Source organism: Sceloporus occidentalis, unplaced genomic scaffold (assembly GCF_023333645.1).
Source record: "Sceloporus occidentalis isolate IW3139 unplaced genomic scaffold, rSceOcc1.0.p SCAF_2, whole genome shotgun sequence".
NCBI lineage: Eukaryota > Metazoa > Chordata > Lepidosauria > Squamata > Phrynosomatidae > Sceloporus > Sceloporus occidentalis.
Window position 1 is genome coordinate 86,792,877 of NW_028316982.1, and position 25,692 is coordinate 86,818,568.

Below are 25,692 nucleotides of genomic sequence, written 5' to 3' on the forward strand. Positions count from 1 at the left end.
GTAACTCGCCCCGATTGCATTGCGCTAAAGATTAGTGCCATCAGTTTTATTTGTGGCACCAAAATATAAATATAAATCTTCAGACAATTTCTCCTCATAGCTTCATGTAAAAATTAAATAGCATGAAAGATAAGACAGAGCCCTGAGAAATGGTACAGACCAACAGCTAAGGTAGTGAATAGGAATCTCACGGAACCACCTCCTGATCCTGTCCCTTTAGGAAGGATAGGAAGCACTGTAAAATAGTCCCTTCAAGTTGCATCTCAGTGAAGTAGTCTAGAAAAGCACCATAGACAATACTATCAAAAAAGGAAGGCTGCCTAGTTAGCATACCTCATTTGTAGCACATGGCATCTTTGACTTAATGGTATATTTTTGGCAATGGGAACTGTAGAAACCTGGCCCCCAATCTAGGTCATGGCTCTTGGCCACAGCAGGGGCAAGGATTAAAGCGTTTCTACACCCGTTCCCTTGCTGAGGTCCTGATAGGGATTAGGTGCCCTGTGCTTATGTTAAATCAAAAACATAGCTTCTAGCTACCTCTCTAAAGACATAACTGCTAGCTACAGCTTTAAATTACCATGTAATTTGACCTTTAGTGACATTTCTGTTTACTACCAGTTGCACAGCATTGTGAAGACACAGTTCTTCTAAAGGAAATTCCATCCTCTTCATTTATTCTTTTTCCCAATATAGCATTTTATGCACCACACCTATATTCTTACTGACGTGAGGAACTGGACAGTATTCGTTGAGAAAATATTTAATAAAAGAGGAGTGGCTAGTTAGAGAGGAAAATTGAATCTAAAGCAAAAAAAAAAAAAAAGCTACACAGAGGACAGGAATAAATCCATACATAATTTATTTGTATGGCTTCATAAGTCTGATTATAAAAATTAGTGGTAGAGCACACACGTAATATGTGCTAGGCTCAATCTCCAGCTTTTCCAATTTAAAGATTTCTGCTGGCAATTGCTGGAAGACCTGAGTTCTTGGAGACCTGTTTCCAAACAGTATTCATCTAGGTGTGCCAGTGATCTCACTCAATATAAGGTTTACTTCATAGTTTCCAAGATTGATCTTGGGGTCTCTTATTCTGTTAATGTGTACATGAGATTTCCCATAATAGCATACTGACGAGAGAAGACTTTGTTCTTCCTTTGATCTTGGGATCTTTAGTTACTTCCTCACTCATAAATGACTGACAACTTATTTGCTTGCAGTGCTGGACCTGCAAAAGGTAGAGTATTTGTGCTACATTCTAATTGTTTTCTTAATGTCAGCTTTCCTTCAAGAAAATGTGTAAGCTGTGCACCAACCAATGCCTAGCATGCATTTTTTTATTTACAATTAAAATCACTGTATGGATTTCCTTTCTCTTTCAAATGTAGTTATTCTTTCTTTTTTTCCTTTTACCCTTTCTACTACTGCTATCAACACCTTCAGAAGCTATACAAATTACATTTTGGTTTTCGTTCAGCCAGAAAAATAACAGCCATGGCGCTGACAACCAGCTGGATAAAACCAATATTAGAAATTGCCTTTATAGCCTGCATAGATAAGGCAGGGGGAGGGGAACGGATAGAGGAGAGAGAAATTCCCATATTTCATGGCATGATGCTTGTGTAATTGGCAGCAGTGATGCTCACAAGCTGTTTATTAATTAAAAAGCATTCTTGGTGGAGACAACCAGCTAAATGTAAAGTGGAAATATCCATGCTGTTAAGCAAGCCATTTTCTTAGAGACGATTGGTTATCATTCTCATGTATATTCATAGCATGTGTTTCACAAGTAGGCCTTCTGTTATCGAAAATGACTGGGGTAGGATTATCAGGAAGGCGAGACATCATGAGCACCGCTTTCTTGAGTAAGGAAAGAAATGTGTGAGCTAATATTTTGGGGATATACATCTGGATACTGACACAATACTCCCAGTGAGTTATTTCCTTTTCTGCACTAATATCTCCTTTGTGTTGATAATATGACTGTAAAAGAGTGTGCATCAAATTATGTATGTGTATTTTAGTTCATTTTTCTGCTGTTCAATATATAGCTTAATGTTTAATTTTGCTAAAAATGTATCATTAATTGTCCCATATCCATAACTTAAATATATGAGAAAAATATTATTTTGATTGATTTCTTAGTGCAAAATATTCACAGATTTTTCTCCTTGAAGAGAGAAAATTCAAGCAAGAGACAGTGTTATTTGCTGAAGCCTTTTAGAAATGTATATTTCATTTCATGTATGTGCATGTTATGACTCCCCGAGCTAAAATGTTGTCTACTTGACAGAACTTCTTTCTGTTTAAGTAAATTGAGATTTAGCTCTCCTGATTTTCATAAATCATTCTCATTCTGTCTTTTTATAAGAATCTTGCTTCTACAATTCTTGAAAAATGCATTCCAAGTTGTTCTTTGTTATATATTGCAGCATACAGTACACTGTATTTTTAACAGTACATTTAAAATAGATTATATTTTAATAAGACTGGTCTAACAATATACAAAATGTCTATCAGTGTGTAGTGCAGGATACAGTTAAAATGTGTTGCATGTGTCAGAAAGGATACCCATTCCCACTCTACTTCATGTGTAGTTGTTTTCTGAGGTGTGTGGGTTGAAAGAGATTCCAGTGTTTGATGTTTTCTCCGGGGCACATTCAAACAAAACCACAGCTCCTGGAGAGGGAGGTGGGGGTAGATTAACCCAGGGGTTTTTCCTTGAAGTATATAAAGAGTAAAAAGGAAAGAGAAAGAGAAATCACTTCTGTAGGGGGGAAATATGCTCCCAAAGTGTCTTGTCTACAAGTCAACTGTGAAATATGTGATACATCAAAGGAAAAAGGAAGCAGTAGCGAATATTGATGATCTGTGACATGTGTAAGGGTATCAGTTGCAATGAAACGTCACAGTCACAGTGTGGTTTCTTTTCCAGTACAACAATTTGATTCTGTCAGTTTCTAGACTGTGTTTTGGGAAGGTACTAGGGTCAGTTAGAAGCTTAAGGTCCCATTAGAAGGAGGTTTTAACATGACTGGATTTATTGGGAAGTCTTCCTTTAAATATTCTTATGTTCTTCACACTATCCAAAGCAGTGAGATCTTCCAGGGAGAGCACTACCTGAATCCAGCTTGTTTTTGACAGAGGGACTTAAGGTCTGAACAGACAGGCCAGAAAAAAGTTGCTTTGGGCCACTTTGGAAGTGTGCTGTTTAAATGATGCATGCATCCTAAGAGGCCAGAAAGCGCGCCAAAGCCACGCTCCAGTCGTAGGGGACTAAAGAGAGATTTCATGCAAGGAGGCAGATGGCAGCACCATCCCCAGCACCCTGGTAGCTACAGCCTCAAGTAGCCCCTGTGAAATGTTTGTACTTTTCAAAACATTCCTTTTTTTTTGTCACACTTTGAGGAAAAATTTTAGTTACTGTATATACCCATGTATAAGTCTAGAAATGTTAGTCAAAAAATTGACTCCAAAACCCAGCGTCGACTTATCCATGGGTCAGTGTAAGTACTATACTGTACTTTAATGCTTATAATAAAAGGAACCATTCCCTGGTGAAAGGCAAAAGTGTCACCTGTTCTGGAAGCACTCACATCCCCTTTATATTCTGTCATCCATGAAGCCATTAGTATGAGCACAAACAGTTGTACCTGTGGGAATTTTGTAAGTTTTCTGGCACTGTTTTCCTTTGCTTCATCCCTTGCATCCTTTGTTACACATCCCTGTAACAAGTTTTACTTTCGACTTATCAAAATCCATAATTTTGGCCCTAAAACCTGCTTTTGACTTATACCTGAAGTTGACTTATAGCTGAGTATATACGGTACTTGTATCAACTTGCGATCCTGTGAATGAGAGACCTCCAAGAGCCTAGGCCATCAACAGCTCAAATTTTGCAGATTCAAGGAAAGCCATGGAAAACATTTAAGTTTACATTTTTCTCTGAGGAATGTTATTTGAAGATTAGTACTATTAGTTGTTATATTATAGCTGGTTTTACTAAGTTTTATAACAGTTCTAACTGTGCTTTTTTAATTCTTCACTTCTTCAATATCAGTGTAACAAAAGCAACTGATAAAAAAGTATCACAGGCAGATATCAGTGCACAAATATATGGGTGTCAACAGAGATGGCTGTCAACGGCATGCAGCCTGTATGCAACACAGGCTTCTCTGGAGTTGTCACACATCTTTTCAAGAACAGCAAAATCCCATTCTTGAAAAGCTGCGAGAGAAGCTCAGGTTGCATATGGGCTGCATACTGCCTGGTGATGGGTGAATGCGATAAGATCCACCTTAAGAAAGTTACATCCCGCGTCTATGCCACCAGTGAAGCTAATGTGATAATCTCCAACATTCGAACTCTAGCCAACAAAACAGTGTTGCAATTTAACAGTCAGATGCTATGTCTTGTTCCTAAAGACAAAGAATGCCCCAGAACTGCATTCATGTAATATTGGGAGCCCATCAGGAAGAAAGATGTGTTAATAATTTCTGCTATGATTATCTAAGAAAATGTGTTTTGTAAATGATGCCATTATACATTTTGAAAGGGAAATTTTCATTCCAAATTTCAGATATCCTAAAAGTAACTCTGAAGTCATGACAGATTTATGTCAGTTGTATTTTTAATATGCTTTACAGAAGGAGCTGGTGTAGCATAGCAACCATGCAGCCCAACTGCACCTGATGTTAAATATGCTTTACCACTAAATGTGGAATGTATTAAAAATTGTTCATAAAATATGTTTATTTAAAATGCAAATTCTATCAGCTTTGGGTCTGATAATTAATAGGCAATGAATGGGAGGTTTCTTACCATTGTAAATAATACCTTCAGAGGGAAGATTTTCCATAAGATCTCAACAAAAGGGAGAAAGATTAGCTCTCCCCTTTTTTTGCCTGTTTTAATCTCATTAATTATCAGTTCCCCCGGCTGATAAAATTTGCATTTTAATAAAACATGCAGCATGCATGCAAAGATGCATTTAATACCCAATGTAGTTTGAGGCTATGAAACTAAGGCCCGGAACAGGCAGTCCAAATGAAGCACTTCTATTGGCCACTTTGGGAGCATGGCGTTTACATGACACATGCCACCAAAATGGCCTGAAGCCACTCCAACACTATGCTCCAGTTATTTGGACCAGAGTAAAAAGGAGGCAGGATAATCTGGCTCCTGGCAGTGTGGCATGGGTCCTGCAGCCATGGCAAACTTTGTGAGTTGGTAATGCAGTCACCATGGTCCCGGCCTGCTTGCAGCCGGAGTGGCCTTGGGCCACTCTGTCCCACCTATGTGTCCTGGCCCTTAGGCAAAAATGTTATATAGTGGTCCCTTGGTATCTACTGGGCTTTGGTTCCATGACTCCCCATGGATACCAAAATCCGTGGATACTCATGTCCCATTATGTACAATGACTTAGTAAAATGGTATTTCTTATATAAAATGGCAAAAACAAGGTTTCCTTTTTGGAATTTTTTTTTTAATTCAAACTGGATAATTGAATCTGTGGATATGAAATGCCAACTGTACTCATTTATGTGAAAGTAACTCTCATTGGCTTCTGAGTACACATGGATAGAATTGGACTGTAAGCTATGAATTAGGAAGTCAGTTTGACTGTTAATGAATTAAGTTTATGGGTTAGGTTTAACTCTTCATGCTCTCTCTCAGACTCATGATATGGTGCTAAGAAAGACTCACCTACTTTGCAGGATTGGTGTTAGGATTACAATAATGATTGTGTCATATCAAAATTGAAATCCTATCTGATGTATTTAGGAATAATTTTGACTGAGTTGCATGTGTTTCATGTCTATCATTGTTCTCATTGTTATTGTTGTATTTGGTTAATGAACAGAGTGGATCAGCATTTTCATCTGGTTCTTCACTGAGATTGCTTGAGCTACACAGTAAGAATCCAAAACTGAGATATACACAAAACCATTTACTAGAGTGATATACCCATTTAACAGTAATACTGAATTCTGAACCTGATGTGAACATCACAGAAACTTACCCAAGTCTTTCCCTGCCAACCAAATGTGGAGATCTCAGTTTAACAGTTAGAGACCAGAAAAATGGCCAGTGTTGTTCAAGATGCATCCTAATGTTTTTTTTCCTCATTTCGTTTTGCTATATGAATTCCAGAGCGGTTTAATGCAAAAGATAAAGTGAGCTTGCCCTGTTCAAATAACTGCTATCAAAACCAGTCTTAATTTTTTGGGAGCAACATGGTGTTATGTTTTCCCAAATTGCTTTCCAACTGCTAAAGGGTGTAAAATCTTCAGAAGTGAATGTGATCCATTTTACCTTTTTGGAATATAGCCTTTAAAAGGCTCCGCTAGCAGGGATGTTGCCAAGTTGCCACAGCAGCACCAAAGAACTGTACCGTGCATGCGTGTATGTGATTGTATTTTGTTCTCCTTATAGATGGAGGAGATCAAATTTAAAGACAGAGCAGTCTACGTGCTGGAAAGAGAGTTAGGGGTTCAAGCCGGGCATACTCAGAGACTGCAGCTCCAAAAGGATGCTTTAGATGAACAACTTTCCCAGCTCAGAGAGGCCGACCGGCATCTGAGTAGCCCCAAGCGGGAACTTCCTCATGCAAGTGGTGCAGGAGACACTTCAGATCATTCAGGAAGTCCTGTAAGCACTTTCTAGTGGTTTTTGCCTAAAACAAAAACAGAACAAAACAAACTATGCCAAAATCTTGATGAGCGAGAACACATTCCAGCAAGTGACTTTATTGTTTATTGTTAATTTTGTCATTTTTCTGTCTCTAATCAGGGGGTGGTGTGGGGGAACAGCAGGATTTGACCTCTTAATGTGGTCTTGCTTGTTTCTTTTTTAAAAATTGCTTTTATTTTGCTAAGCGGTAAACCTTTCTTATTTTCTTTCAAAGTAAAAATCAAACACAGCTAACTTGGAACAGTTGCCTTGATTTGATGGCACAAAAGGCATAACTAAACCAATTAATGACTATATGCTCATATGTAGAAGAGGGCAGAGGTGCTGCACTTTTAACAGTTGTGTGGAAGAGGGAATTTCAGTTTTGTCATGTGTGGTACACTTGCTGAAATTTCTTCGATGCACCACTGTCTATTATTATTATTATTATTATTATTATTATTATTATTATTGCCATGCTGCTTACTAATCCTGCTGCAAGCAAACACAAAAGTGAATTTATTACTGGGGGAAAATGGAGTAAAATGCTTATTTCCAGAATGATGTTTAGACATCATTGCTAATATCAGGAGAGTATAGATGGGGCCAAATGTACCATGATGTGGCAGAGTGAGGCTGCTGTCTCACGTTGTAGACACTGGGTATGGAGTACAATACTGAGGAGATGGAGGACAGATGCAGTTTATCAGACAGTCTTCTGTCTACCCCCAAATCTGTCCTCTCTGAGACAGCTGCCATTGGACTGTGGGAGGCATTACCCAAGGGCTGCCAACCAGTGGGGACCATTATACTGTCACCCGCCATGTCCCTGCTATGACAGACAACAGTAGCGGATCTCACGAAAGGAACAGTTAAAATTCTTACTCTCAGGCAGTATGGTGTGCCCCTGTCCTGCTGCTACCAGTGTTGAACTGCAATTTAGCTGCCATGTGGAAACAGGGCCAGAACACCATTTTTATCCCTTGCCTCAGGTTAAAAAAAATTATCCCGGCCAACCCTGAGCACTGATCGCTACTTTTTGATTTTCACTAATACTCTCTAGAAAGCAAATGAGACACCAGCTAACATACTCTTTACTGTTCCTTTCATGCTATGCAATTTCTTACACCATTTAATCTAAATTCACCTCTTATACAGGCTTTCTGTGTAACTGTGCCACTCTTCCAGCTTCTGCATTAATTTGCTAAAGACAGATTTTTCTCTGACATTGGTTAAAGTTCTTTTCATTGTTGATCCTCATCAAGATTTCTTTTGTAGTGCTGCTTAATTTGAATTGTAGATTTTTTTCAAAAACATAAGCACAGAATCCTTTCTCTTCTTTGTTTCAAGCCTCTCCTGCACCTGTTGAATGAAGAATTCTAGCAATGTTGAGTTTCATTAGGCCAAAGATACTCATTTTTTTTTGCTTGAATTAAAGTGTTTATAATCTATATAGATGTATGTTTCCAAAGAAATTAAAATAACAAATAGTCAGTAACAAAAATGTTGAAAAAGTTATTATAATATTTTTAACCCTAAAAATGAAGGGGGCTACTCTTGTATCTGTATTCATTTTCTATTTGAGTTAAACATTTCACTTATGGATTGATTAAAAGACAATCCTGTGATTTTAAAGCAATCTGTACAGTTCCATGCGAAACAGAAAAATGCAATTGTAAAATTGCACATATTTACTACATCTTATATTTCAGTGTTTTTAAATGACTTGCTTGTTTAAGCACTTAAATTCAACAGTGGCATGTTTAGGAAACATTGTAGTAATTTCCAATGTTTTCTTTCATATTTCCATCTTTTCTTCCTGTGCCCAAAAATAAAGTCAGTCTTCTCAGAAAACATAGCATTTGTAATTCTGTATTGACATATGCATACTTCCCTTCCTTCCTTCCTTCCTTCCTTCCTTCCTTCCTTCCTTTCTCTTTTTTTGTTTTACATTTGCCTCCTCTTACATATCTCCTTTCTTAAATTTCTATTGGCCTTATATTCCGGTAGTGAAGCACAAATTACATTTTTTTTAGAATTAGTTAGGAAAAGATGGATTCCAAAGAGAAAGAAGTTGTTGAGGGGAGGTCTATAAAATATATTTTCTCTGTGAACAGTTATTTGCAGTTGTTTTTTGTTTTAGGAACAGCAGTTGGATGAAAGAGATGCTCGGCGCTTCCAACTTAAAATAGCCGAACTAAGTGCAATCATCAGGAAATTGGAAGATCGGAACGCATTATTATCAGAGGAACGGAATGAACTTGTAAGAAAGCATGTGGTATTTCATATTTCACCAGACTGTGTAATGGAGATACAAGTTATTGTAGTTGTACTCAGAACTACATCATTTATCATCTATAGGATGTCGGAAGGGTGCAGCCTCCTATTGCCCCCATTCTTTTTTTTTTAAATAAACCTTTTAAAAATGTTCATGGGAATGAGGCAGTACACTCTCACTATGTTTTAGGCCCAGGAGAGGCTCTTCTACACTCAGGACAGGACCTTTATTTAACTGGAAGTTGGCAAGAATTTAACTTTTGATATTTGGGAACTGCTAGGGAGAGGCTGTGAAGAAAGGATGCATCAGAGGGCTAATGCATTCCCCTAAACTCAGAGAATAGTCCATTCTTGTTTTAGTGCATTGGGATTGTAATTTTTCTGAAATAACATTTAGACCAGAGTATATTACTTAGACACATTTTAGCAATACAGATTATGCTGGAAGAACAGCAGAGTCACTTGTGCATTATCTCATAATTTTTCCTAATCTATTGCCCTCCAGCTGTTTCCCATTGCCCTGCTTGTCAGCCATGTTGACTGTATTTCACTGAAATTGTTGCCCAAAATATGTTGAGCCACTACTCTGCAGAAGGCTAGAGACCAACCTGTGTTTTTGTCTTGATCTTGCTCGGAACTTTCCATTGTTTATACCTAAATCAATAGATTTTTTTTAAAAAAAAACACATAAGGATAATAGAAAAGTCTACTGTATTAGTCCTATTCAAAGAATCAAAGAAAATCCCAAACCACCCAAAGGATGGTGCTCAACATGGTACTTTTACTAAAGCAATAGAGCTGCAAAGAAGGTTCAGTAATATTCCATAATGTAAAATACATTGTAACAACATGGAGGCATTTAAACTGAATTTTTTATACATAGAGCAGTAGGCTGCACCAGCAGTAAAGATATTTCACTGTCAGAATATTGGAATAATCATGAACTGTGAAGTACCTGTAACTATAGAAAATTACAGCGCATAGCAAATTTTACAGAATTATCAGTATAGCACAAACTATGTGAACAGTATATTTACTGTATTGCACAGCTACCTGATGAAACAGCTAACTTTTATTGCTGGGATTTTTTCTCATTGATTTAATCACATGAAAATCTTCCCACTTTTTTGGTGTTGCCAGTCTAGTTTTGAGGCTGCCTCTCTTGATGTCTCAGGCAAGCTGATGTCTCTAAACTCACCATGAGATTTAGGTACCTCTAGACCCAGACCTGTTCAGAAGATACATCTTTTGAGTGGTTCACTTCATCACATCAACCTATAAACAAAGAAGCAATGCCTACTAGTTTTCAGTATTTGAAAACACAAATATTACCATTGTTTAAATATACATTTGAATGTAGATAATAGAGATTCTGGTCATAAATTAATAAAATCACCTTATGTTTTATTGCAATAAACAGTTGCTGGCATCCTTTTCAGTAAATTATGATGCAGTAAGGGGCTTGACAGACCGCCCCTTTCCTAGCTGGATCGGGACCGCAGCAACCGCATGCCATGACCCTGATCTTGGCCTTTCAAGGGCACGAAAAGCAGCTGCAAAAAGCAGCTCCTTTTTGCACCCTGAAAAGGGTGCCATAGCTACACTGCTGCAGCTTGGTGGCTCTCCTTTGGCACTGTGTCATATGGACTCAGTGCCGGAGGAGTGCCATGATGATGTGTGCCATGTGGAGCGGTGTGCAGTGTCATGGCGCCCTGGGGACAGAGTCAGGGTGTGCATCATCTAGGTGTGATGCCCTGACTCCACCCCATGCTCCCCTTAATGGCCAGTCTGAAGAGGTCTTAAGTCTACTTGCACCATCAGAATTCACTGTGATGACTACTATTGACAACAACCAAAAGTTCTCCCAAAACCCACCTTTTCTGCAGTGTTGCTTCCCAACATAGCCAATTCTATGTTGCTGGACAGTGAAGAGATGAGCAGAGATGCATCCAGCTCTCTCCAGAAGATGCCTTTCCCAGCAAATCTAACTACAGGAAGAGAGCTGGACATGTCTCTGTTCATTTCCACACTCTCTAGCATCATGGAACGGCCATGTTTTTGGAGGGGGTTTGCTGCTTAAAAGGTAGATTTGGGGGATAGTATTAGGAGACTTAGCTAGTTATGTCTCTGTAATTTTGTCTCCTCCTGCAGGATTTCAATATTTATTTATTTATGTATTCATTCATTCATTCATACAGTAAACAGAGTTATTCACTGCATTTCAGTTGCCCAGCAATGTAGAAATCTACTACAATAGCAATGAGCAAGAACACTTGCCTGGATTCTAGAAAAATCACCATTTATAAAGAAAAGATGTGCTTTGCTGAATTTAGGCATCGTATTTGCATCTGCGAGTGACCTATCTCTACAACCATCTGAAAGCTGAGTTAACACTGTACTCATTAAACCCTGAGCCTGACTCAAGCAATGCTCAGAAAAACCACTTCTGACTGATAATGCATCACACCCTTTTTTCTAATGGCAATTTCATAGCCACAGAGAGTTCACAGTAACTTTTTGGGACAAAGAAGTTTCACATTTTTTTCAACTGTCTGGGATGAGATATAGTTTGAAAATGTCCTCTTATGGTCTGTTTTGTGTCAGCTTTACTAGGCTTACCCTTTCTTAACTTAGTATTTATATCCCATAGATTTTAATGTGCACATTAAATCTTAGGGCTGGTGGAAATGATCATAGAATATAGGAGGCTACCTTATGTTGGTCAGTCCTCCAAATGATTGGGACCTGAGTTCCAATAATTCCTGGCTACTGTTCATGCTGGGCAGGTCTTTGGAAAAACTGAGATCTATAATTACTGGAGTGCCAAAAGTTGAGAGCTGTTGTTGTTGTTGTGCGACTTCAAGTCATTTCTGACTTATGGAGACCCTAAGGCAATCCTATCATGGTGTTTTCTTGACAAGATTTCTTCAGAGGAGGTTTGCCATTTCCTTCCCCTGAGGCTGAGAACCAGTGGACTATTTCTCCATCTAGGCCAGTTGTTTCCTGTGAGTGATGGCTTTCGAGAATATCATTACTGGCTAACCAATCCCTTTTTAACTGCCAGAGATTTAATACAAAATTTTTGAATACAAAGCACATTGGCTTTCCAGTTGTTTTGGCCCATAGTTCCCGTCTATGTTTCCCAGGTATTCCATTTTACACAGGATGTCCCATATTTGGGACTTAAATTCTGGTTTTGTACATTTTGAGGGTTGCATGGGATACCCCATATTTCATATATCTTAACTTGGTGAAAACAAGCATCACCCATGCTCCCAACAGACAAACCCCTGAGCATTTAGTATGGAGCCAACAACATAAGAAAAATTGTATCCATCTCTTGAAGAGTGCGCCTGGCGCATGCTATTTGTCTGCTTCTGCTGACAGAGCACTCACACCATGCTCACTACAGAAAATAGCCCTAATCTCAAGATATCCTGCAACTATAATGAGATTTCTTGAGTTTTGAGATTCCCACAAGCTTTGAGATCTTGTGGAATGCAGAGAGCTCGTAAGAGGGTTTCTTCTTGTGAGACATGAGATGGTTGTGTTTAGACTTGCCTCAGGTGCTCCTGCATGATGTAGTGGTTTAAGTACTGGACTATGACCCTGGAGACCAAGGTTCAATTCTCCTCTCAGCCATGGAAACCCACTGGGTGACCTTAGGTGAGTGACACACTCTCAGCTCCAGAAAACTCATTAATACATTCACTTTAGGGTTGCCATAAGTCAGAAATGACATGAGACACAACAACAACAAGTACTCCAGCTAGTCTTGAACTGGCAACTGGCTGTTCCATGTTGCTGTTTCAGAACCCTGGCTACTCTACTCCCATCACCCTTACCTCATCTCCCATCACTATCACCCTCACAGTCCCTCCCATTGGTAAGGGATTGTGGGTTTAATAGTCTAAAACTAGTCTGTTTCCCCTACCCCTGATGTAATACATGCATTATGCTGCTGATTTGTGCTTCTCCTTTGTCAGGATCACAGTCAGTAAAATTGCGAAAGGCTAGCATTCCCTGATGTAATTGTGTTCAGTTTTGCAGAGTTCCACTGTTGGCATTTTCCTTCCCATTTACTTGTTCAATGTGCAAAATGCTACCACATCCCTATAAAAATCTATTTAAAAGCCAGTTAATGGCATTTGCTTTGGCAAAACAGATATTTCACAGAGCAGTTGCAATAAAGTCTGGTGGCATGTTGGAAAAATCCATATAGATTAAATTTATAGCAGATATTAGAAGCAGCAGTTCCGCAGTATAATCTGGTGCTGCATATGGGGTTTGCATATTAGATGAAGCAATTGTGAGCACAGATAGCCTAGGCACTTGGCTTCTTTTCAGTTTCCTGAAGAGCGTTCCAGGCTTGCAACTGAATATTTTCCACAATATGTTTCCTTCACAAAACAAGAAGTCAAGGATGTCTTTTAAAAGGATAGTATTGATTGTCATTTATCATCCAACATGACTTTCCTTGAGAACAAAAGCTGAGGCCAGTCAGCTTGAATGTCACCTGTGAGAATAAATAAGCCTCTCACCTGTAAAATAAATTGTGGAAGCAAAAATCTCCACCATATATGGTAAGACACAGGACTTAGATAAAATCTTGCATTAAAGATACCAGGATTGATGTATTCATTTTAATATGCCTTTTTTAACAGTCTTAAAGGGTAAAATATAAAATCTAAGTTGCTTGGGTCTGCCGGTATGTTTGACTCTTAAAAAAAATACAGAGCAAGGTTGGGAGACATTCAGCTCTCCAGATGTTTATGAACTGCCTTGGCTCTAGTGTCAGTGGGGCAACAAATCTGCTCTGTATTTTAATCTAAACTTTCCAGATGCTCAACCCAGGATCGCCACTTTGGATAGTTCTATTGAAGTTTGGAGTAAGCCAACATTGGATTCACCATCCACTGACACCAGAGTTGTGAACTGGTATTCCCATCATGTGAGAAAAAATGGTCCTTCTGATAGTCTAGCTTCAAAGAGTTTAGGACATGGGTGGTTATTTGCAGATCCTCCTAGAGCTTCACCTATGCCATTTCCTACTCATCTGTAGATGTCCATAGGTCTCACCTGCCCATTTTTAGGAAACTGAAAGTGTGTGGGAGGGTTTAAACAAGGGGTTTAGAGTTTAAACAAGGGGCAGGGGTGAGGTGACTTTTATAATGATAATCATCCCACCAGAAGGCCTCTGGAAGAATGTTTTGTTATTTCCAAGTAATATGGGGGAGGCAGTGGGGTGGTGGTGGAGCAGGGATCTCAAAGTGTCTCACAAAAGCCTCCACTGGATTACAGTTTGTTATTATAAAGTTTTGCTTTAGGGCTTTATAGATAGTAACTAGTACATTCTCTATGTGTCAAGTATTCATTCACCATACCCAACAATCTAAAACCCCTTCAGGTAACCATGGGTTTGGGGGCAGCAAACATATTTGCTACATCTGTGTAAACATTTTCACCTCTGTTTTTCAGCTGAAACGTCTAAGAGAAGCTGAGAGCCAGTACAAACCATTGCTAGACAAAAATAAACGTCTGAGTAGGAAAAATGAAGATTTGTCCCATACCTTACGTCGTATGGAAAATAAACTAAAATTTATAACACAAGAAAATTTAGAAATGGTAAGTTTTATATGCTAATATACATATAAAGGAAGTGTGTGATTTTTTAAAAAAAATAACTTTAAAATATTTTAAGTATGACTCTTTGAAATGTTGAAGATGTTTTTTTATTACCTTACTTCTTTGACACCATGAAGCATCATCCTCACACCAGTTCAATACTTTTGCTTCCATATTATCCATTCTAAGGATGGGATGGGATGAGGAGGGCAAGAAGCATCTGGCATCCACATTGGAATCTTTCTAATTCCAAAATACCAAAATATTCTCTCAATTCAGTTAAAGATAGTAATCATTATATTGAATTATAAACTGTGATAATTTTGCAGAATTCTTGCCTATTTGACCCAGCAAGTGAGAAGCAGTTTCTCACTCATGGAAACTCTGAGGAAACCGGAATAACACATTAAAAATCCAGATTCACAATAGTAAAATTGTGTTTCATTATTATAATAAGGTATTGGTTTTCTATTTGTTTGTTTGCTTGGTAGAATATATCAGTGAGGAACATCATCAGCTCACAATGTCTTGAGCACTTACTGTACATACTCATGTATACTCATGTATAAGTCTAGAAATTTTAGTCAAAAAACTGGCCCAAAAATTAGGTTGATTTGTCCACAGGCAAATGTGAGTATTGTATAACTTTTGTCCAAAAAAAAAAAAAAGAACCATCTACTTCTTGCATTAGAGTGGTGAAAGGTAAGAGCTTGGTTCAGCTCAGGACATCCTAAAAGAAGCATTGACACCCCCCCCCCTACTCTCTCTACCATAGCACTTCCTCTGACCTTGTTGAATGTCTGGGTTGGAAAACAGTAGTGGTGGCAGCTCTTTGGTACTTCCACTCAAAGGAGTGCTGAAAGGAATCAGACTTGAAGGATCTGAATAAGACATTTGTGTATGTTTGTCATTTTTTCTGGATTAAAATCAAGCAAAGTTTTCACATTAATAATCACTGCTAACATAGTTGCCATTTTCTTTGCTTTGCCTTTTCATCCTTTTTGATGAGTGAGTTCCCTTAGCCCCACCTGTGCCTGGTTGGCTCCCCAAACATCTGAAAGCTACACTTTATTGTAGTTCCCTCTTCATCCATCTAGCCTTTAGGATGAGAACAAACAGTTAGGTCAATCAGAATTTTGTAAGTTCTTCATCATCATCTTCCTTTGCTTCATCCTTTCCATCCTTTGTTATGTTCCCCAAGTTTTACCTTTGACTTATCCATAAGTCATAATAAATCCATAATTTTGGTCCTGAAACCTGCCCTCAACATATACATGAGATCAACTTATAGTCAAATATATATGGTAACTGCCCTAATAAATAGTTTAAGTACCTGCTACAGGAGCAGTCCTGTTATGCTGATCCTTCCTCTCTTGTAATTTGATAATGATCTCCATTCATGCTACATAATTTGGCTTGGGCTTCACATTTACATCCAGACTGGATGATCTCCCTGTCCAGTGTTGTTCATCATGACAGTATGAATATATACACCAGTGTATAGCCTCTTCCGCCCCATGCTTTAGTCTTTAACTGCTTGGACAGATTCACAGCTTCATTTGGAAAATGAAACTAAGTAAATTTTGAATGGGTGTCAGTTTATGAGTTGCCATTTACCTGAATAGGATGATATAATGCTTGTTGAAAAACTACTGTAATCATTTTCTTAATGTTTGTTATGTTACATTAGAGACAAAGGGTGAGGACAATAAGAAGACCAAGTTCCTTAAATGACCTTGATCAAAGTCAAGATGAGAGAGAAGTTGAGTTTCTGAGACTACAGATCATGGACCAGCAAAACATTATAGATGAACTTTCAAAGGTAACATAAGCTTCCACCACCATTACCACCACTAATGAGTAAGGCCATCCTCCCCTTGTTACCATATGGTATCACCTGACCCTGATCTTCTATCTTTAAAAACAACCATTGGAATTGGAGTTATGTGGGAAGACAAGAATAGGCGTAGATAGGTTTACCAGTCATAAGCTTACATTGAGGCTCGGTTGGATAATTCATCATAATTGCCCCCTTCACCTCCCCTTCCTCCTTATCCCCCCTTGAATTATTTTATTTCTATAGCACCATGAATATACCTTCCATTATTCAAAAATAAAAGACAAACAACCCTGTCAACATGTCAAACATTCTTCCATTATAATCAAAAATGGGGAGAAAGGGTAGTAACTTTTACAGCTTATACAGTGGGCTCCATTGGCTTAAGCCCCATTGGATATAATGGGGCTCTTGCTCACACTGCAGCCATGCACGTGTGCCGTGGGTGCGCGTACCATTATCCCTTTTGGCGAGCAGCTTCAGCATAAGCTGAAAGCCGCCTATAGTGAGCCCACGTATGGCACAGGCTCACTGTACTTAGAAGATGGCTCAGCAGAATGATCTAAAACCTGGCAGGATTCTCACCCACATACCACTCTGCTGCTGGCATAGTACAGGCCTCTTACAAGGAGGTTGTATAATTACTTGGGTGTCATTAAGAAAGGGACCAGGATTTCCTGGAATTTGAGAATTGCTCTTTCTAATGAAATAAGCCATTGTTTTTTATATTTAAGAATAGAATGATCAACTGAAAAAGATTTTAATATCTAGAGCAGATTGCACAATAAAAATGTGCCAGAAGAAGTTGCTCAAGAAAACAAGGAAAACATGCATGCATATAACATTTGCTTCTAATTCTTTTAAACCAGACTCTAGAAACTGCTGGCTATGTGAAGAGTGTAATAGTAAGTAATGGATTTGTTTGCTTTCTCTTTACATCTGTGCTTTATGGATACTCTCTGTAATACTGTATAGCTCAGCCATAAAGTTCAACAATTGTATGTATTCAGGCATATAGACCTGCCAGTCTGGGAAGGGCTACAAGCCAACCAGAGCCATTGGCGGCTATCTGCTTTCCCATCCATGCCAGAGAGGGAGGGACAAGAGAAAATAAGGTAGCTCTAGTTGGGACCTCTTCACACAGTGGTGGGGCTGTAGGGTGGCATTTCTGCTTTTTGCCCTGGGCTGCCAGTCCCTAAGTTTTGCTGCTGCATTTATTAATACCAAAGTAATTCTAATGAGCATCACCTGTTGAGGGTGGATGGAGGACTGAGTGTCTTGAAAGTAAAGCTAATGGAAACCATGCTTCTGAAGTTTGAAAATCAAACCTTCAGTATTGGTGTCTTTTGATAATATTTTGGTTTTTATCACAGATTATATGTGCAATTTGAATCTCCAGTTCCATTTTGATTTCACATTTCGTGTGTGTGTGTGTGTGTGTGTATGAAAGACTGCTGACTGCTTAAATTTTTACTGGAATTCAGGCCCACTTTGTAGCTTGCAAATGTGTTTCACTTCTTTTGACAGGAACGGGATAAGCTTTTACGGTACAGGAAGCAACGAAAAAAATTTGCCAAGTTTCCCAAGGTAAGAAGATATATCAAAAACTGTGTATTATTTTAACACATATCTAAGAGCATCAGAAAAGCCTTGATGGGTCAGACAAGTCAGTGTGTGAAATTTTGCCAGGCTGCTCCTTTTTTCTCATTCCTATTTAGTTCCTCTCCCACAGTCTCTTTATTTCCACTGGTCCTTTGTGTTCCCAAACAAAGAATTTTTCTGACCTACATCTTTGCTCAGTGCCTCTTTCCCTCTGCTCTCAGACTATTGAGTCCAACCTTTCCAAAGCCCACCATATCTTTTTTCAGCTCACTGCCTTCTCTGCCCCTTCCTTTAGCTAACCTGCTTATCTCCTTGTCTCTGCTTCTTTCAGCAGCCCAGCAGGTATCCCATGAAAGATTTTTCTTGCAACTCACACTAACCTTCCACTTCTTTCACTGTAGCTGCATTTTGACAATACAGTATTACTAATCCATCCCCTACCTACATTTGGGACAGTCTTATGTGATAGGACATAGACAGTTTTTATCCCATGACATAGATCTAGGAAGAGGTTTACTACCATTTTTTATGTCTGCATCTCCAACATACATCAGGTTTAAATAATGTTTTACTATACAGTGCTACCTCGGGTTACGAAATTAATTCGTTCCGCGGCGCCGTTCGTAACCCGATAAATTTCGCAACCCGAAAAGGCGCTGGAAAGCCGCTAGCCGCCCGCTAGCCGCGCTTTCAGATTTGAATTTCGCGCCGAAAAAAATTTCGTAACCCGAAAAAATCTTTGTAACCCGGAACAGTTTTTTCCTATCTAACTTTTTCGTACCCCGGAAATTTCGTAACGCGAGCAATTCGTATCCTGGGGTACCACTGTATTAGCATTAGGAAATGATCAGGAAGTAGAATTAACCATGGATTGCACCTACTATGTAATCAGTGTGTACTATAATGCACCATTAACCTGCTGCAATTTTTCACATGTTACCGTATATCACTATCAAAAATAGAAGACACTTGCAAAGGTTAATTCAATAGCACTGCAAATCTTCATGTGAAAATGCATGTAAAAGGGAGTCTAGTCATTCTTTGTAGTGAGATCTGCTTGTTTACTGGGAGGGGGGTGCCTTTGCATCTTTTCGCTGTTTGCATTTACACATTGTCATTTGATCAGAAGCCAGTTGTGGAGACATTTTTTGGGTACGATGAAGAAGCTTCCCTTGAATCTGATGGCTCTTCTATCTCATATCAAACTGACCGAACAGATCAGACACCCTGCACGCCCGATGATGATTTGGAAGAGGTAAATTATTAGATGTCTAATGTGTGAATTCAAACCATAAAACAAGAGGGGATTGATGTATACTAAGTAATGAAACTTGCTTTTTTATACTTATTTATTAAAACATTGATAGTTCAATCTACAAAGAGATCAAAGAAGTTTTCTACAGATAATAGATAGTTTGTCAATCCTGGGACAGATTTCATGAGTGGGTATTTTTAAGACATCTATAGAATACTCATCTTTTCTTCATGCATTTGCTGAAAGGATTGAGCTTTATAATCAGTAGGCATCTGTTGCATTGGTCTCCAGTCCATGGACACTTATTGTACAATAAATCTATTATTCTTCAAGGTGTTCTTTTTGTTTTGATTAAGTTTCCTTGGTTTGGCCACATGTAGTGGGTGATTTTAAAAGAATGGTGCAAAAGTAAAGCTGTTTTTATTCAGTTTTACACCATTCCTTTTAAATCTTTTTGGGTGATTCTCACAGCACAGTGAGGCAGAATTGCTGAGGATTCTGGCATACTGTGAACAAAGCCAGTGTGTGCTGTTTGATGACTCTACTTTGGCTCCTGCTCCCAACAAGAGGGGCTAAACAAACCAAGAAACATATGCCTGTAATTTGCTTAGCCCTATGTCCATTATGCTTGGTTTATTAATCCACTGACAAACTGGGATCTGAAGTTAGGATTTACTCTTGGTTTTTGACTATGGTTTGTTAGGAGACAAACCAAATCAGATTCTGATTCATACATAACAGTAAACTTTCATGGATACAATGAATACAGTGGCCTCCTCGCATTCCTTCAGTGGGGAGTCTGGACAACATACGGCCCAAAACCCATTCTGGTGCAAGCAGACAACAACCAACCCACTCAGCACCAGAACCAGGTTTCTCCCCTCTTAATCCAGATTTTTAAAACTCACAGGTTGCTCTGGATCTTCCAGAAAAATCCAGAAGCTTCCATTGTGATGTTGGGTGGCTGTTTGAAACATGTCCCACCATGCTGTCCAGCATATCTGACACTTCCACCAATCATTGGCTCTGAGGCCACAATGAGATACCTAGCCATATAACCATCACTGGGCACCTTGTTTTACCTCAGAGTGAAGCAACTCGTGATGGTGGCAGACACACAGGGCAGCTCAGTGGGATGTGCATGCAGTTATCCACTGGGCGTCAGAAAAGAGGGCTTTGCAATGGAGGAGGGTGGGGACAGCTCCAGAGGCAGGATACTACAGAATACCTCATGCTGATATAGACAGGGCTGAGCAGTACAAACTATTAATCTTGCTCATTCATGATAGGTCAGAATTCTGTCCAGTTTTGGCTTAGTGTGATGTGATGCTAGTATAGATACTTCATAAAACTGTAGTTGTGCCCATCAGTATTTCAAAATCAATTTTGCCAAAGTGTCATTTTATAGAAGAAATAGTAATGTCCATAAAAGCTATTTGTGAATGCCATTTATTTGCATTATCAGAAGAGTTACATATCTAGTTCTTTCTAAAGTGTTCTGTTTGTATTATTGCACTTTAGGGAATGGCAAAAGAAGAAACAGAATTAAGATTCCGGCAGCTAACAATGGAGTATCAGGCGCTACAGAGAGCATATGCTCTGTTGCAAGAGCAGGTTGGAGGAACGTTGGATGCAGAACGAGAAGTTAAGGTCTAAATGGCTTATATTACATGAAAATAAAGGCTTATAACAATATTATGTTTTCCCATATTTGAGTGAAAAGACATTGAGCCTTGTCATTCAAGGGCTATTAGTATGGTAGGGTAGTAGCACACTTGCAAGACCTTCCTGCAGCATCCCTATACACCTGACTCTTCTGAAGACCTCTTCATTTTTATCACTGAGGTGTGAAAAAGATTTGTAAGAGCATTTTGGCTGATGTATCCCTACAAGACAGATAAGAAAAAAATCACTTTATTTCCCTTTTAATGCAAAGATACCTAATTTTGCATTTCTCAGTCAATAGTGAACACAAATATGCTCCCAGACAAGAACCAGACAAGAATCCAGTTGAATCATGATTCTAAATTGAGATGTACATTTATGCAGATCTTAGCAAGGATGTTGTACAGATACAGATTATTTGGCAACATACCAACAAAAACATAGTCATTTTCTTATATCTTTACTTTTCTGAATTTTGAAATCAAATTCTTCTATGGGAGGTGGAGGTGGAATGGGAAGCAAAGTTCAGAAATTCATGGACTAGCTTTAAGCTAAATTTAGAACTACAGAATGTACAAAGTTTTGGATGAAATTTGTTAATTGAAAAAATGAGAAACTACAAATGATAGATACATCCATTCCTAATTTCCAAAATCTCCCTAAACCTTAGTGAGAAATGTGCAGAGGACAAGAATCTTTCTGCTCAGGGATGTTAAAAGTGGTGTTTCATCTGAGTACTGCTGTCCTCTATACAACTTTAATCTTCATGTTTGCAAGCAAATTCTTCCATTGGGCTCTAGTATGATCACCACAGAGACTTATTCCTTTATGTGTGAGAAAGAATGGATACACTTGCAGTCCCAATCTGGCCTTTGTGTGGCACAAAAAGGAGCTGCAAAAAGTGGCTCCTTTTTGTGCCATGAAAAGGGCGCCATAGCCACTAGTGCCACAGCTTTTTGATGCTAGAGGAGCACTGTGATGCCGCCCACCATGTGGTGTGGTGTGTGGCATCACACCCGCATAGGGGCAGAGTTGGGGCATGCATTGTGCAGATGCCACGCCCCCACTCCATCCCCAGGCCGACCTTTATTGACAGTCTGTACACCCTGTAAGTTGTTAAGACAACCCTAACTTGGGGTTTTCTTGGCAAGATTTGTTCAGAGGACGTTTGCCAGTGCCTTCCCCTGGGGCTGAGAAAGTGTGACTTGCCCAAGGCTACCCAGTGGGTTTCCATGACTGAGTAAGGATTCGAACCCTGGTCTCCAGAGTCATAGCCCAGCATTCAGACCACTAAACCACACTGGCTCTCTAAGTAGTGATTGTGAATACAAAACAATTATAGTTAGGTAAGCTAGTAAAAGATTCCAGCCCTGATATATTATTACTTGTAGCTGACTATTATTAACTAAGGCTAGAGTTCTCTGTATACTTACGTAGGAAGTAAATATCATTGAATGTGATAGGACATGAATTCACATTTGTAGGATTACACTGTAAGTACAGTGCACCTGTACCATACGTGGGTGCACCACACACGGCTTTCAGCTTATGCTGAAGCCGCGCCGTTGATGAAATATTATTTTAAGAGGTATTTGTGTGGGAGGAAATATGACATTATCTGTGTTATGTGTATTCCATAATTTTTGCTGCACATTTATAATGTACTATCTCAAATGCAAAACTCAGCTTTATGGTCTATCAGTGTAGCCACATTTTCCACTCCTGTGCTAAAGAAGTAGATTACTAGGGAAACCAAAACTAGCATATGTTTTATTTCTGAACTCTTCATCAGCTTGAAAAAAATGATATATGACCAAACGTTAACATTACTATGGAACTTCTCAGCAGTATCCTTGCATATAAAGTGCCAGCAAGCATTACCTGAAATGATGTTTCTGAAAGTTTTCATTTCAAAAAAGATGTATATTCCTCACAATACTCTGAATATTTCAAGTTCTGTTTTGCCTTTCTTGAAATCACCTTGTAAAGACAAATAACAGTACCTTATTCAGGCCTTTGCAGTGTACATATGCTTTTGATTGCCAAAGTACATTAAAAAAAAAACAAAACATGTGATACCGGTTTCAGAGCCTGATGGGACCATATTGCCCACTTTCAATGGATGTCTAAGGGTGCGTCTACACTATAGAAATAATGCAGTTTGAGACCACTTCAAATTCTGTAGCTCCATCCTACAGAATCCTGGGATTTGTAGTTTTGTGAGGCACTGACACTCTTTGGCAGAGAAGACTACAAATCCCAGGATTCCACAGGATGAAGCTACAGCGCTTAAAATGGTGTTAAACTGCATTATTTCTACAGTGTAGATTCACCCTAGATTTGATGCTTACCCAATATCCAGGGTTGAGATGTTTTCATAGCAACCAGCCATGGCCAGGATAGATCATAACTTCCCATATTATCCTGACCAGGGTCTTGGATTTTCAGGAGAGGCCCTTATGTCTGTCCCACTGCCATGAAGATGCAAGACAGGTACACAATGGCGCCACAGAAAGAACCCGTTTTTTGCCGCTCAAGGAAGCCACACCATTTGTCCGCCGCAGCTTCCTCGTGCGGCAAAACAAGGTGCTGGCAGACCGCCCTTTTGGGGCGGTCTGTATCCCGATAACCTTTTCTATGATTTAGCTATATTGTACCCATTTTAATTTCTAAGTCACTGTGAGTCCAGGGGAAAGGCAGGGAGAATATAAATAAAGATGAGGGGGAGGAAGATGAAGAAAAAGAGAATGAGGATGATAATAGGAGTAATGGCAGTTTACCACAATCCTGCCTCTCATGATCCAAAGAAATCTTTGCTATCTCATGAAATATCAAATGCAGAACTTGGTAATGTTACTTTTTTAGACTGCCTACAGCTCCCAGAATTCTCTAACCAACTGGGAGTTTGGGGTAGTTATGGTCCAAAAATGTAACTTTTGCAGGCTCTCATCCCAACAAAATGCAATAGGTAGAGATTATTCAGGAATGTAAATGCAAAATAAACTGATCTGGACGAATGGTGTAAATTTGAACTCAATCATCCATTGAAATCAGTCATCTATTGATTTCACCCTTCCTGAATCTTCCAGTGGATGACTCTTACAGCTCAAAAACATATTAAATGCATTTTTAGATACATATTTGGAGAATAAATACAGGTTTAAAATATACAAATACATAGATAAATGGAGAACATTTGTGCATATTTTTTAAAAACAAAAACAAAATGACAGTTAATGCAGTAATGCAATTAAACAAATCAGTCCGTGAATGCATGCAAAAATAGTATGACTAGGACTAGGTATGCTTAAGGATTTAGTTCAATCTGCATTTTTCAAGCCACCTAGCATGATTACAGGAAATGTGAATTGGATTAGAACACAGCTATCATTTGGTTTTTACATTTCTTTGAGTGGCATTATATACATTTTTTGTTTTACACATATCAAAATGTTTTTTAAATACATTTTATGTTTAAGTGCACACAAAAATGCTTATTTTAACAGGAAGTATAAACAAACATGCCTATTTTAGGAAAATGTTTATGTACATGTCTTGTGAAAAACACATGGAAATGTTGTGGGTTCAGAGCAGTTTTTTAAAAAACCAAACTGTAATTTGTAGATTGATATGGAAGACAGCCTTATGAATAAACACATGGGAAATTGTCATGAACCGAGAACAGATGGATCTTTTCTTCCCTAGGAAGAAAATAGACTGGTTCATCATCCATAGCCAGCAGCTGATTTACCTCAATAGAATGTGCAGATTGATCATAGAATTCCAATAGACTCTAAGGAAGAGAGACAGGATGATGAGTGAGGAAATGCAAGCTTGCTAGGAAGTTTCTAGACATGTGTCAATGTGTTTTCTACTGGATTTTGTGCTGGTTATGGTGAATATATTTCACTGATTTATCTTTATTAAATGGACACCAATGTTTATGACAGTTCAGGAGCATGGATTCAAAAAGTGTGCCCTTGCCAGTCCTTGGAACCATTCACACACTTTTCCTACATTTAAGCTGCACATCTCCATGCAAATGTATCTTACATAGGCAACATATCCCACGTGACCTTTTTGTAATATATATATATATACCAAGCAAGCAGACATTATGCAAGCAGACATTCAAATAATCTGAATTTTTAGATAGACATTTTGCTATTATAGTACTGCACCCTAGACTGTATTGCACTTTTACCTTGGCATATTTCAGAGAAAGTTTGAGATTTCTTCAATCCTATCTTACAGACTCGTGAGCAGCTTCAAGCCGAAATCCACAGAGCCCAAGCTCAGATAGAAGACCTAGAAAAGGCACTTGCTGAGCAAGGACAGGTAATAAATTGAGAACAAATGCATTGTGTCAATGCAGTCATCATTACAAACAAGTTGAGCTGAAGATTATCACTATAGGCTAAATGGATTGAGTCTCACTTTGCATTGCATACAGGCATAGCTGTAGGTATAAATATTAAATGCCATTGCGGTTAAGCTCATTGCAACAACAAAGGTGCTGAGCAAGAAAGAGTCAATGGGATGGCTGACACATAAAGCTAACCATGGTTTAGTGGTATGTACATTAGTAAAAATATATGTACATTAGCAGAAAGGTGCCAGAGCAAAGCTTTAGGCTCGCTGGTTACCCACTTTCTCCCATACTTCATTAGTAGGTGAAGGAATATGTTGGCATTCGACTTTACATTATTAATTTTTTGCTTGTTGTTATGCATGAACCAGAAGTTAAGATGAACCC

The 25,692-nt window shown here is 38.7% G+C and overlaps 1 protein-coding gene across 30 annotated transcripts in view; it reads left to right on the top strand.

Moving 5' to 3' along the window:
* The window catches only part of JAKMIP3 (Janus kinase and microtubule interacting protein 3), a 132,786-nt gene that overhangs the window by 90,191 nt on the left and 16,903 nt on the right, over positions 1-25,692 (top strand). For 12 of the 30 annotated variants that reach the window (XM_089510178.1, XM_089510173.1, XM_089510176.1 and 9 more), the window contains 9 exons: positions 6,439-6,654; positions 8,819-8,938; positions 14,431-14,577; positions 16,268-16,399; positions 17,284-17,319; positions 17,942-18,001; positions 19,143-19,271; positions 20,793-20,921; positions 25,191-25,274. In XM_089510178.1, coding sequence (XP_089366304.1) covers positions 6,439-6,654; positions 8,819-8,938; positions 14,431-14,577; positions 16,268-16,399; positions 17,284-17,319; positions 17,942-18,001; positions 19,143-19,271; positions 20,793-20,921; positions 25,191-25,274 — 1,053 coding nt within the window. The remainder of the gene's footprint in view (positions 1-6,438; positions 6,655-8,818; positions 8,939-14,430; positions 14,578-16,267; positions 16,400-17,283; positions 17,320-17,941; positions 18,002-19,142; positions 19,272-20,792; positions 20,922-25,190; positions 25,275-25,692) is intronic. The other 18 variants (XM_089510181.1, XM_089510184.1, XM_089510189.1 and 15 more) reach the window with 7 other exon arrangements.